The following is a 14,851-nucleotide window of genomic DNA, read 5'->3' on the forward strand; positions in this document are numbered from 1 at the left end:
TTTCTTATCTTGTTATCGTGCACCACCAAAAAGAGATTGGCCCCCTCCACTTGACACCCACCCCTCAGATATTTGTAGACATTGATGAGATCCCCTCTGAGTCTTCTCTTCTCAAGACTAAACAGTCCCGGGTCTCTCTGCCTCTCTTCATAGGCAAAATGCTGCCAGTCATCAAGGGGTGAGGGGAAGAGGGTGAGCACCAGGCAGGAGGAGGGAAAAGGCTCCAGGCACTGAGCTGAGACTCCTCTGAAGCCCATGGAGGAGTGCACACTGAAGCAGGGGAAATGTGTGGGGACTAGAGGTGGTAGGGAGGAGCCATTATGGATGGACCACAAAACCCATCCCTATCCTGTGCCCTGGTTTGGGAGGAAATGTAAAGGAGTAAAAAGAGGAGGTGAGAGGAATGTGGTTTAGGTTTTCTTTATCTCTCACACAATCTAAATCTATTTTAAGTTGCAATTAATTAATACAATTTCTCCCAGTTGAGACTGTTTTGCCCATGATGTTAATTGCTAAGTGATCTTCCCATTATGTTTGGGGGAGCAAGACAGCAGCTGGTTGGATGGCTGGCAGCTGGTCCAAGGAGACCCACCACAATACCACATGCTGTAGGATTTTGTATAGCAGTTCCTTCAGGGGGAAGAGTGCCTCCTACATGATCTGCTTTAACATCTAGCCCATAACTCTTTTTCTCAAATGTACAGCAATGTGTACTGGAGTGAAGTCCTCTGAAGGAGGAATGTGTGTGAGAGAAAGAAAATCAGACAGTCTATCCTGACCAGCATTTGAGATGCCAACAGGTTCCTGTGTTTGTACACTTCCAAGCTCAAGAGAGGTACTGAGCTGGGTTAGATCACTTGTCAACAAAATTTCTACAGGAGTTTTCATAGTAAAGCAGACATGAGCCTTTACATTTCCTAATAACCCCTCTGTGTTGGAAAAGCAGAGCACAACAGTACTTGAATGTTGCTGAAGTGTTTGTGAAGATGAGAGCTTAACAAACAACCTCGCTATGCTGAGGCAAACACGACCAAAAGGAGACAGGATAAATGAAAGCACCTTTCTATTCCTGCAGAAACTCAACCTATTGCATGAAGGTGTCCATGTCCTTGACGGTAGCTGAGAATGAATCTGGGCTTTGCTACAACAGCAAGATCAGATACCTGGAAAAATCAGAAGTCACTAAGAGAAAGACAATCTCCTGTCCTGATATTGAGGATTACAAAACAGCCAGCCAAGAGCCGGACGTGGTGTGGTACAAGGTATGTCTTACTGCTGTTGTGCTGAAACTGTACAGAACTTCAACTGTTTGCAGCCTGAGGCTTAGGGAGGCCCTTCTATGAGCCTGCAATGATCTGTGGCTGATCTGGAAGATGCTCTCCCTGTGTTAGAGAAGTAAGATAAAGTACAAGCAGTACCCAGTATAGTCATTGTCCAGCCGGAATCAACATCAGTGAGGTTGATAAGTGTTCTTTAGGGATAGTTATTTTGCAGGAGATTAGTAATATATGCAGAGCTGCAGACTTTTTTTCCTCATTAGCAGGTTGCATCAGAAAAGAGCAATTATAAAAGTTGTCATCTATTTCCCTTTTTTATAGAAGTCTCACATGTTCTATCTTACAGAAAGAAGACGTGTGCAATAACCCACTGTTAGTAGAAAGTATTAGTGTTAGTATAAAGCTGTTTCTCTCACCATATGGGTGGATATCTTCTGTGCTAGTCATACATAATATGTAAATGTTCAGTTAAGTCTAAAGTTTTGGAGAAGAGAGAGTATCAGAGAAAAGCTGTTTCTTCCCCAATGTACTTAGGTCTTACTGAACATCAGATCACTGACAATCTCATGTTTTTGCCAGACGACACTGCAAAATAGTCTGGCAGGAATAATCTTCAGTTCTCATAGAAAAGAAATCAGTCTATGGAAGATGCATTTAGAACCCCACATCAATGATTTTTCCTGCTGACCAAGACAGTGAATGGAAGTGTCTTTGTTCTGTGTACCCACCATGTGATATCTGGACCTCAGACACAGGTTGTGTGACACCAGGCTGGAGTGTGACAGTTGACAAGTCAGCACTGTGGTGAAACTGAACAAAATTGATGTGGTTGGATGACAACGGTGAGGCAATTGAAGCAGACAGCCTTTAGTCTAGGTTGATGGGAAGAGACATTAGCAGAATAACCTACTACATCTACCTCCTCATCCATAATTAACAACAAGGTGCTATGAGCTCAGTTCTTAGACAGCACCTGTGTTACCTGGACCTGAGTCAGGAGGCTCAGGAGTGTGAACATCAATGTTATGCCAAAGATGTGTATGTCAGGCTGCCTTTTGAAACTCTTGAAAAATATTTCAGAGGATATTATGTGCTAACTGCTAATAGAAGTCTGCCTATTCAAAATTGCCAAAGTCCAGTTTCTACAAAATACTTATTTACTTGGATATCAACATAATGTGAAGAGTACTGGGGTAACCCCTACAAGCCACAGTCTGAGACTTTAGATCGTGGTGTGTGAGGCAGCATGTGTAACAAAAAAGCAGCTCTCTTCTCCTGAAGAGTTGTGACATTCCACCTTAGGATTTGATTGTTGCTTTCTGGAGAAGGCATCTGTTTCCAGTCATAGCACACTGGATCCTCCAGTTTTTCTCCTCTACCTTTGTGATTGAGTTGGATGTGTACCCAAAGGTGTAACCAACCATCTTGTGTAAATTTGCTCCAGAGGCACTGGGGGTAATTCCCTTGCATTGTGCTGGAATATTTAGACAAGGCTTTGATGCAAAGTGACAGCATAAAGTTGTCCAGAATTAAACAATAGATAAATAAATAGGAGGAATTCTTCAAGGTTCCTTCTTTATACCTTTGACTGGAAAGAAGAATCCTTGTATTCATGTGAATCTGCCAGCTCTCTGGTAGTTGAGGAGTTTGGACTTGTGACAAGACAGTAATGGTGCAAGTCCACCAATGTACAAGATTCAAGCTGCCTTCCAAAAGCTTCTCTATGTGGAGGGATTAGAAAATCTTGAGCAAATAAGTGCATAAATGTAGAGGGAGTTAACTGTAATTTAAACACATTGTTAAAGTAATTATGCCTGCATAGATTTTCATGTGCACATCCAGTAAGTTATGAAACATTTGCTATGAGGATTTGTTTTAACAGTAGTGTCAACTGCACTTCTGGCTCGAATTACATTGCATGAAATTTGTATTTCAAGATCTGCACAGTTAATGCCACTGATACACACACAATTCTGTTATGTCTGTTAGAACTGTTTTCACAAGAAGTATGAGGAGTTTTTCTGAAGCAAATGTGTGAGACACTGGAACAGGCTGCCCAAAGAGGTGGTGGAAGCCCCGTCTCTGGAAGCTTCTAAGGCCAGGCTGGATGTGGCTCTGGGCAACCTGATCTAGTGCAGAGTGTCCCTGCCCATGGCAGAGGGGTTGGAACTAGATGATCCTTGAGATGCCTTTCAACCCTGACAATTCTGTGGTTCTATGATTGAATGGATGAGATTTAACAGTAAGGGCAGTTTCATGAAAAATCAGCTGACAGAGGGAAAAGGTGTATTACATCTGGAATGTGGAGTCTTAATCCATTTCCACCATCTCTTTTCTGCTGTTGGGCTGAAGGAAGAGCTGTGAAAGCAATCAAAACGTCAGGTGAAGGACAGGTAGTTGTTATCTACCCTACAAAAAATAGAGTTGTTGACATGCTGTTGACATTCATTTCAAGGAAAAGAAAAAGAAGCACAACTTAATTATTGGGAGGAGAAAAACCCAAACTGTTTAAGATATCTAAGGAGAATAAATAGGCTAGAAAAAGAAACTTTCAGATTCCTCCTACAGATAAACATGGTGCAGAAGCTGAAAGGAACAATTAATTGGTTAAACAAGTGACAGTTGTACAATTGAGTGGTTACCTTTTTAGAGAGCGTAGCAGCTCTCTGAACATAAATCCAAGTTGTTTTCACAAGATGAGGACTGGTTAGATTATTTTTTTTAATTGATTTGTTTCTTGGACTTTTTTTTTCCTTGATGAACAAATTATGATGCTTTTCCAGCTTCCCCCCTTCTTTGCTTTTAGTTTTATGTATTAAATTAGTCTTTGAAACACGGGGAGAATAAAGCAGGCATTTTCAACATGCTTAGAAAGCCTGCATAGGCTGTAGGAGAAAAATTAATTAGCTAGAATTCAGGAATGAAAAGCTTATAAATAGTTTTTAATATGAAGTGTTTTAAGTAGATAGGACAAGAAACAATTAGGGAATCAGTGGTGTGATTCCAACAGAACAATTTCTCTCTGTAAAGCCACAATAGCACACTGTGCTACATCATTAATCCCTGTAGTAATAAAGATGTAGCCCTGCTTATTACAAACATCTGGAATATAAAAGTATAAAGTAGATGGAAATATCTCCTCAGTTTCTTTATTCCAATACTTTTTAAAAGATAAGATAGAGAATGTAAAATTGGTAACATATGATAGGGTCTTTCATACTGGAAAAGTCCATATCTGAAATATTCTTGCTTTGTGTATTCTGGACATTGTGTTCCTTCTTAATTAGGATTGAAGAGAAGTGCATCATATTCTTTGCCCAGTGTTCCGATTTAGTTACTCCAAGTAGGTGGTTGATGTACTTTTAAATAGGGCTGAAAAACTGAGTGCAAATCAGACGTTTTCCCCCTCAGATCTGTGTCCTGTATGAGTGTCAAGCCTTGTCAGTGCAATTTAGTAGCAAAAATAAGGTCTGATTTCTTTTAGACAGCATATAGGGTCTGGATTCTGATCAGTCTCTGTGATTGTTGTTAACTGATGTTCACATGCAAGGTAAGATTAGGCTTTCCTTACAGCTGTACTTTGGAAACAGACAGGTAACCTGACCATTCTTACCTGCAGTAGCATTGCACAGTTTCACAAGTCCAAAACTGTGCACATTGTAACTGGATTTGGGCTTCTAGGGATGAGAAGAAATCCTTCAGTGTTCCATGCAAAGCCAGAAGCTCACAGTTCCATCTTTTTATTTCTTTATGGTGATCCTATAATTTGACATTGTGGATTTGGAATGTGTAGGGAGTCCTATGAAAAAACCAAAAAGTGTTACTGTGATTTCTTGCTTCATGCAATGTATTTACATGTCAGTGTATTTTCTTGTTTGGTTGTTTTAAGATAAAGCTTTGCTGTATTTCGTTTGCTGTATTTCTGACACTGCTGTTGCAGCCAAGCAGAAAATGGGGCATAAGCCTGGGATATTTACAGGAATCTCTGAAGCTGCTGAGGCTGATGTAACTGATGCAAGATTGTTAGTTGCTGAGAGCTTATTGCATGTTGTCACCTTGAGAGAGGGAATAGAGAAGCATTAAAGATACTCGTGTCCTTGTGTTACTTTGGGCGCTCTCGGTATAGAATTAGCCAGAGCTGTTGAGAGTACTGAGTGTTTTAGAGAACTAAGAAAAGCATGTTTTTGTCTGCAGGCAGAACAGGCTTAATGTTATTCAGGGACAATAAATATATAATCTTAAGGTATGATTTTAAAGAGACACTGATCAGATTGTGCCTGTACTTTTAGATCAGATGAGTTCAATCATGAGTACTGTCAGTGTGGAAGGTGACTGCTCTGGCTGCAAGGATACAGTATGCTCGCAAAGGGAGAGCCTGTTCTTGTACTGTGTCACCCTGTGTGCAGGCAGACTCCAGCACTGTTCAGTAGGACTGCAATACACAGGATGAACCTAAATCTGCCAATTAGCAGCTAAGGTCTGCCTGGAAAAGTCAGTGAGAGCTGCAGGCCATCAGTACCATGTACTTCATCAGAAGACACACATGGAGGTGGTACTGCAAAGAGCCTGATAACGGGCAAAGGCTGAATCAAAGTTCAATGGGTGCCAATGAAGCCAGCAATGAGAAACAAGAGGTTGGTTGAGGCCCATTCTCTGGAGATGTTCGAGGTGGGACTCGACGAGGCCCTGGGCAACCTTATCTAGTGGAGGATGTTTGGCTGACTGTGGGGAGGTCAGACTAGGTGACCTTTGGAGGTCCCTGAACCATTTAATGATTCTAAGATCATAAAGAAACCAGGCTTCCTGAATTCTCTTGCTTATAAAACTACTGCTATTCTCCATGTTTTCTTCTGTTAGTCTGCTAGTCTGAGACTGTGTAAAGTTTGTCTTCAGGCTGACACTTTAACAGATGTTGCCCTTACTCCCTTCAAACAGAAATGCATTTTAATGGTCCATCTTAAAGAGGAGGTCTTGGAAGTTGTTCCTCATGAAAAAGAGAAGGAACATAACCACTGCTTCAGGGCACCACGTATTAAACATGGCCCATGTGATACAGCAGGAATTAGTGAACCTTAAAAACTTTTCTTTTTAATGTCTGTCTTGAAATTAATTCCAGTTTCAGAACTTTTTGCCTTCTGAAATTATATTTTAATTTGAATTGCAAAAGATATTAAGATGGTTGCTTACTTCTGGATAATGCTGAAAATCTGATCAGGCAAGACTGTCCTACGTCATGCAGACTGGGTAATTTTGGCAATGTGTTTTTTTTTCTGCAGGAATGTAAGCCAAAGATGTGGAGAAGCATTGTAATTCAGAAGGGAAATACTCTGTTAATACAAGATGTGCATGAAGAAGATGGAGGAAATTATACCTGTGAACTGAAGTTTGAAGGCAAGATTATACGAAGAACAGTGGAATTGAAGGTTACTGGTAAGAATCTTTGTTCTAAGCCAATAGAAGAAATAAACCTTTCAAATAATAAAACCAAGTGATTTTCACATGTCAGTGAATCTCCATTTCGTACAAATAAGACCAAAACAAATCCAAATAGCCAAGAAGTCCCGAAGTAGGGGAGATTCATATCAATTTCTTATAAACTCCATGGAACACTATTTCTGCCTTTTGCTCTGTGCAAAACCTGGAAATGCTGATTATAAAGAACAGGTAGAGCAGATCCAATTCCTCACTATATGCTGGAAGTAATTCAGACTCCAGTTTTGTCTTCAGTGACAGAAAAAGGAAAGGTTGAGTGAAGCTGTAAAACAGGCTTTTGATGAGATTTGTCTTAAAGCAGAACACAACTAAAAGAGCCACATTAAGTCATCACTTTTTATGTGTGTGTCTGATTGTTGCGTGTTTTTAAGTTTTGGTTTAATTCATGATGATGAAGTTCTCTGGTTCTGTTCCAAGAATGAAGTAGGAACATTGGACTGTCAGGAGGAAAGCAATCTGCTTATCAGGAGATCATACATTGTATGTTTCTGACACCATGTATTAATCCACTGGTCAACAGTATTTTTCTGTCTCTTTTTGTCAGGTGCCAGAAATGAATGAGTAAAGTAGTGTTGCTTACCAATATATTCCTGATCCCTTTCCATTTCACTCTGCAGTATGATGTCTATAATTATCGTTTTGCCTTCAGTGTCTGTGGAACTTTGCAAGTATTTGAAAACAATTGAGTGGTTTTCAACCTTTTGCACAAAACAATGTAAACAAGAGATTAGGTAGTTTCCCATCTGTTTCAGCATTAAAATGGGGCCCTACTTAAAGCAGTGATGAGTAGAATGCTACTTTCCCACATTACACTGAATTAGTCTGTATATGATATTTCCAACATGTTCTTGAAATATAATTCTTCCATTTGAAATATTTTTTTGTCTCTTCTTAGCATTATTCATCATTTTAAATGAATTCTTTTCCCTGTGTGCCAGATTCATATATCATGCAATTCTTTGTTGTCCACTTTTGACCACAGACAGGTCTCTAAAGTATTGATTTGACCTGCCTGACCCCAGATCTGTCAAATGAAGATATAATACCTGCCTCGTGGATAGTTGCTATCCTAGCTACCGTGCTGGTCTTCCACCAGAACATGAACTAAATTTGACAAAGTGAAAATAGGATGCATCTAATTCAATTCCCCCTGATGGATATTCTTTAGATAACAGATATTCTATGGTCTCCCTCTCATCATGACCTTGCTAGACCTCATGTCTTCTCTTCATTATTCTAACAGCATGGTATATTTATACTTCATAATTTAATTTGCCCCAAACTATCTATATCATTGTTTTATTAAAATGTTTACAACCTGAATTATTAAAAATGTAAATATGGAATATGCAAACATTCTCCTGACTGCAAAATGCTTGGGAACAAGGAGATTGCTTTCCTTGTAATTTAGTGTGACATTCATAATTAAATTGTATTTCTTTATTTTATAAAAGGTGTGCTATTAAACATCCTTTCCAAGTTAAAGTGCTTGGGAGACATATCTGCTGTTACATGTTAGCTGATTTAATCTCTCTAGATAGCTTGCAAAGGCTAGCAAGTTTATATAGATGACAACCTGAAAATATGGATTAATGGAAGCATATTCTCTTACAGCTTGGTAGTTTGCCAAGATTCTTTCTCCTGTTTCTGTTGGTGAATTCTGTGTGCATGTGGGTTTAAATCTTTATGGCGGATAGGTCAAAGGAAACTCATACAGCAAACAGCAGAGGATTACTTGTGTTGTGTGGCTGGCCACGTAGGGTGGAGGGTCCTGAAGCAGATCAGATCACAGGCTGGAAGCAAGTACATGACACAGTCAGGGACTTTGTTGAAGAATGTGTCTTGTGGAAGCCAGAATTAAAACTCCATACTGGTGTCAGTTTTGGTGCACATATCCTGAGAGTTTGCTTTCTGTGCAGCTAGTGTAGGCTTAGGTTGGAGGCACCTCTGAAATCTTCCTGCAGAACCTCCATATCAAGCAGAATCAGCCACAGCAGGCTGCCTAGGGCTGTGCCCACTTGGGTATTGATTATCTCTGATAATTCAGACTTTACAGCATCTCTGGGCAAGTCTGTTACAGTGTTTAACTACCCTCACAGTAAAAAAATCTTTTCCTGTTTAAGGAGAATTTGTTTTATTAAAGTTATTCTTTGACTGGGCACTACAGAGAACAGTCTGGATCCATCTTCCCTTCACCTTCCCATCAGGTGTTTATCCACATGTGTAAAATCCCCTTGAGCCTTTGTTTCTCTAGACCAACCCACCCCAGCTCTCTCAGCCTCCCTTAACTGTCTTTGTGTCCCATCACAGGCTTGTCTCAGTATGCCCATGTCTTTCTTGCAGTGGGATTGTTGGTGCACTGGGCTATGTTATTCACCTGTCTGAAAATTGCATTCTCATTAAAATATGGCACCATGAGGAGCTAGGGTGTGACCAGGGCTCAGACTGCTGAGCCTGCTGGTCTTTATAAAATCTTTGTTAACAAATATTGCTGAAGGCTTACCTGTGAAGCTATGGTGTTCTTCACTGTGCTAGCCTACAATGGAGATGTGGTGAAAAGGATCTTGCCTACCGTTTTCTTCTGCAGGAATTTTCTAATGCCATTTTTGTAGCCATTACTTATTAACATCCCTGAACTGGTATTTATTGGCAAGTGCCTGAGTTCATGTAACAATACAGATTTTGAACAGTGAGGCTCTGTGGGCCACTGCTGGCAGCCATGGTAACCTGAAATTGTCATTAAAGAGTTATTCTGAAAGTGAAACAGGTAACTCCATGATTCCCTCTAGCAAGGAGACTCACGTTGCCAAAGAGAGAGAGAAGAAGCTGGGCTAGATTCCCTGTAGTCTTCCAGGCATTTGTAAAGTACACAATGCTCAAAATACCAGTCATGTCAATTAAGTGATTTACTTTATCTCTTCATTCTAAGATGAGCATCTTTCACTTCTTAAAAAGTTGCATCAGCCCTAGTAGGTGAGAGTTTTAGCCCTTTGTGGAGATTCTAGTAGTTATGGAAGTGGCAATATGAAATAACTGATATTCATAGGTCAGTGCAGTATGGGCATTTAATGAGTAAAACCTGAAATTAGAATAAATGCAGTGATGACATAACAGAAGTTGGAATAATGGAAAGCTTCAGGAAAATTTTAAGGTGCAGGAGCCAAAAGTACCATTTTAACTTGCTCTTGGGAAAGGTAATCAGAAGAATTAATGATATCCAAGACTAATGTAGCAGCTTTACTGAAGATGTGATCCCACGAGGCAGCCTCATCAAAGTTAATTGTAGACAAGAGAGCAGTGGTGGACTAAGTGAAGATTGACTGTGTATTTGGTATTCATATTAGTGTTACTTAAGCAATAATTTCAACTAAAGTCTGCTAGGTAGGACTTCTCATTAGGGGCAAAGCTCTGTTCTCATTAGCTAGTTATCCAGAGATTATTTAAGTGATCATCCAGTGAAGTCCTCAGAGCTATTAGAAAGTGCTGCCTCAATTTCCTGTGCCAGGGTTAGGGCAATTGGTCAAGTGGCTATGACTGTGCCAAGGAGCTGCAAGGACAGCGTGTGTTGGTCCTCAGGCACTGCTTTCCTCAGATCCAGTTTTGCCTTCTCACTTTTGCAGACCTAAACAGTAGATCTCAGTGGCTCAGTTAGTCTCAGGCAGAAGAAAGAGAGCAGAAGTGTCTCTACTACATCAAAGACGTATTAGCTATTTCAAGACAGTTTGTTAAAAAAACCCATCTAGAATCATAGATGGATACTGAAAGCCATCAATGTAAAGCTTGGCCACAGTGAGAAAGGCAAAGAGATGTGATTGATAAGCAGAACACAAACTAAGCAGGTAAAATGGCATTTGTAGAAAGAGGAAGTTGGACTACACACAGAGTACTTCTGTGGCTAGCAATGTTATTGTGTGGCTTTGATGGTTAAGGTATGGGCAAGTGCAATTAATATGACAGAAGGCTTCAGAGGTTATGTAACCTCTTTGGGGTTGTAAGAAAAAGGATTGCAGCCTAGAGTATATTTGCAAAATATTTTGACACAAAGTATTTATAGGGACAAAACCCTGAGCTACAACACAGCACTAATGACACTGTCAAGATCTTGGTGTTTGGGTGCATTTAACAGTAACAGACTGTCAACAAAACAGCTTTTTCATCACTAGTTCTTTATGGGTTTGTTCTATTATGCAGACAGATGTGAAACAAGTCTTGTCAGCCTCTTTTGCTGAAGAAACACAACAGTGTTATCTCTTAGTAAGTAACATGTAACCCTTCAGTCTGTGTAGGGAAAAAAAAATATATATACACATACCTTTTCACTTTGTCTCTTTGCAGCTTTGTCATGGAAAACCAAGTGAGGTTAGTAACTGTGATCCAGCATTCTAAAGCCTAAAAATGTAACAGAAACTCAGTTTTTAATTAGGTCATAAATTAGAGTGCACTCACATAGATAAAAATGAACATACTAATATGAAGTTACAGATAATCAACAATATCAGAATTCATTAGTTTTTAATAAAATTGCCGTGCTTGGGAATATCAGAACTCATAAGCAGTTTAATATCACAGTATCACTAAGGTTGGAAATGACCTCGAGGATCATCGAGTCCAACCTATCAGCACAGACCCCATGACTAGACCATGGCACCAAGTGCCATGCACCAAGTGCAATTAGTATTGTTGAAAGCCAGTGTTTCTTGAAGAACAATGACACTATCCAGATAAGTAGAAAAATACAGAGAGAAAAGAGTAATGCTGGTTTTGAAATGCAACTAAGGCAACTTCCTGCTTTCCCTAACCCTACCAACCAGTTCCCTCTGTCTGATACATAGCAAAGTTTCAGTAGCTTTGGGCATGAAAAGGTGCAGTTGAGAAAAATACCTGTTATGTTCAGCACTCTGTTTTGGTTTTGGAAGACTGGTTTGTAAGGAGTGACCTTCCTGAGGAAGGAGCAAGCCCTGCTCTCTTGGGGGGGGCCCAGATGTTCCCTAGCAGACAGGGCTATCTTGGAGGAATGCTCTTTTCAATGGACAGCTATGCTGGTGGGAGAGGTTGTCTTGTTCTTTCTGTTCCCTGTGAAAAGACATGATTTGTGAACTTGTACTGGTGAATTATTTTCAGTTCAACAGCAGAAGGTGGCCATCTGACCAACTTCATAAACTGCTGGTGATGGATTGCAGTGACATGCAGGAACTACTGGACCACTTTGTCCAACAGCCCTGTCCTCCAAGTTTCCTTCAGCCTCTACTCTGTCATATTCTTCACAGGCTGCCAAAATGCCTGGTGATTCCTAAAAGTCATTTATGCAGCAATATTTGTTTTGACTGTCGTAAATGACAAATTATTCCACATGGCTACATGAATTGAATGATTCTGCCTGAATTCACTCTTTGCTCATGGTTTTCCAATTAAATTCTTTCAAATCTCATTACATTGCTCACTGTTCAAATTACACCTGCTGCTGTTGCTTGATTTTGTTTGTGTGAATGAAACCCCTTTATTAGCACAGGCAGTTGATGGTGATTTGCTATTGTTAAGCCAAGGGGGTGAATTGTATTTAAAAATGCAAGTAATTAGTCATACTCTAAGGACATAGAGACATAAGCTACCACAAAATAAGTGAGGATATGAGCCAGAAGTATGTAGGTCTATTGCAGAATCCAACGGTATGAGATTTAACACATCCAAGTGCCAGGTTCTGCACATTGACCACAACAACCCCATGCAGTGCTGCAGGCTGAGGTCAGAGTGGCTGGAGAGTGGCCAGGCAGAGAGGGACCTGGGGGTACTGGTTGATGGTAGGCTGAACATGAGCCTGCAGTGTGCCCAGGCATCCAAGAAGGCCAATGGTATCCTGGCCTGTATCAGGAACAGTGTGGCCAGCAGGAGCAGGGAGGTCATTCTGCCCCTGTACACTGCACTGGTGAGGCCACACCTTGAGTCCTGTGTCCAGGTCTGGGCCCCTTAGTTTAGGAAAGATGTTGACTTGCTGGAACGTGCCCAGAGAAGTGCAACAAAATGGGTGAGGGGTTTGGAACACAAGCCCTATGGAGAGAGGCTGAAGGAGCTGGGGTTGCTTAGCCTGGAGAAGAGGAGTCTCAGGGGACACCGTATTGCTCTCTACAACTACCTGAAGGGAGGTTGTAGATGGGCGGGGGCTGGTCTCTTCTCCCAGGCAAGCAGCACCAGAACAAGGGGACACAGTCTCAAGCTGTGCCAGGGGAGGCTCAGACTGGAGGTTAGGAAGAAATTCTACACAGAGGGAGTGATTGCCCATTGGAATGTGCTGCCCAGGGAGGTGGTGAAGTCACCATCTTTGGAGGTGTTTAGGAGGAGACTTGATAGGGTGCTTGGTTGCATGGTTTAGTTGATTGGTGGTGTTGGATGATGGGTTGGACGTGATGCTCTCGAAGGTCTCTTCCAGCCTGGTTTATTTTATTTTATTCCATTCTCTTCTATTCCATGGTGGAAGCTGCTTTTCTGCAAATTTTTAATCCTCTGTAAACTGGGTGTACTACTTTACACAATTTGTGCTGGAGCCTAGTGACACATTGGCAGGAATCAGTGGCTGCTGATGTGTGCAAAGTTGCACCTTCAGCAATCTGTAAGTGCACCCTAAGCCTTTCCTGTTTAAAGTATTGTCAACAGAATCATACAAATGACACACTGATTGACAACATTTCTGACTGTTGACAGTTTCCAGAACGGCCACAGCAGAAAGTGTTAAGATAAATTAAAAGCTTATTTGAACTGAACTGAACTGAACTGTGTCCTTTGGAATCCAGGTTATTATATAGGATTTTTTAAATATATATAATATAAAATGTAAGAACTGTTTCTTGCTTAATAATCTGAGAATATTACATTATTATTCAATCCCACTGGCATTGTTTTGGCATGAGCAGTTTAGTAATTTGCAGTGAATTTGTAAGATACTTCAATATTGCTTAAATAGTTTCTTATCCAAAAAAAACCCATAACACAACAGTTTAGCTCTAAAAGGTCACTGAGCTCTCTGAATATCATTGTGTAGATGGGAATTGGGTATACATAAAAGCAGGGCCAACATAAGACACAGGTTAAAAAAGCAGGTGGCTAAGGAATAGAAGGGTTCAGTAGAATTATATGCTGTGAGGGGCACTATACTAAGGACATGCCTGTTGCACAAAGTTCTACTCTGTAGGAATTCCTAAGCCAGCTCTGAAGGACCTTTTTCAGCAGGGCTATTTAACATGTTTGTGTGTCATTTGGTACCCAAAGTGCCTCTGACAACTCTGCCTGGCTTTGCACTCTGTAGAGAGGGCAGAGCCTTCATGTCCTGGTGGATGCTGGACACGCTCTCAACCTCCTGGCAATGCTTTGCAGTCTAAGCTCCGGAGCCTTTTCTTTGGTGAGGGGATGAAATAGCTCCTGTTACCACCATTTGAATGTCAAATGAAGCCTGGCAAATAGAGCACTGTGTGGAAATAACTTCCACTCTAGTTTATATAATTTTAACAGCAAAGATTGCAGCATTTTGTGCTTCTTACTTTTTAGTTTTTATCAAATTACCACCTTTTTTATGGTTTTGTGAGCTGAGAGCTTTTAATTTGATTCGTGGGTGTATGATTTTTAATATGATGTATAGTTCCTAACATGTATTATGTGAATCTTTCAGCATTCCTGAAATTAGGTGTTTTGCTAGCTCCCATTAAAAAAAGTGTTTATTTGATTATTAAAAAAACAATACATTTTTGATATTTCATGGGAAATGTCTCATTAGATGCCAGTTTTCACCAAATGCAGACTAGTTTCTGGCAGCACTAGACATCTCACCTAATCTGGATCTGGCAGTTGCTTGGAGTGCAGGGGTATTTTCATTCCAGGTTTTGACCAGTGGATCTGATGAGAGCTTCCTGCTCAACTCTCTCTTATTTATTTGTGGTTTCAAACACGGGTCAGAGTGCTATTGTCTAAAGTAAAGCAGAAAACGTTTCAAGGAAAGCCTAAAGCAGCCTGTGAATTTTCCTGGTGGCACAGACTGCAAAGCACTCCAGGGTAAAACACGGTGATGTCTGGTGGGAGTTAGCCTGGCCTCTGGG

At 40.6% G+C, this 14,851-nt stretch overlaps 1 protein-coding gene across 5 annotated transcripts in view; it reads left to right on the forward strand.

Moving 5' to 3' along the window:
* The window catches only part of IL1RAPL2 (interleukin 1 receptor accessory protein like 2), a 399,620-nt gene that overhangs the window by 218,842 nt on the left and 165,927 nt on the right, over positions 1 to 14,851 (forward strand). For all 5 annotated transcript variants that reach the window (XM_068152163.1, XM_068152165.1, XM_068152164.1 and 2 more), the window contains 2 exons: positions 1,076 to 1,262; positions 6,554 to 6,707. In XM_068152163.1, the coding sequence (XP_068008264.1) occupies positions 1,076 to 1,262; positions 6,554 to 6,707 (341 nt within the window). The remainder of the gene's footprint in view (positions 1 to 1,075; positions 1,263 to 6,553; positions 6,708 to 14,851) is intronic.

This window comes from Melanerpes formicivorus, unplaced genomic scaffold (assembly GCF_026170545.1).
Source record: "Melanerpes formicivorus ecotype bairdi unplaced genomic scaffold, bMelFor1.0.p_v2 SCAF_22, whole genome shotgun sequence".
NCBI lineage: Eukaryota > Metazoa > Chordata > Aves > Piciformes > Picidae > Melanerpes > Melanerpes formicivorus.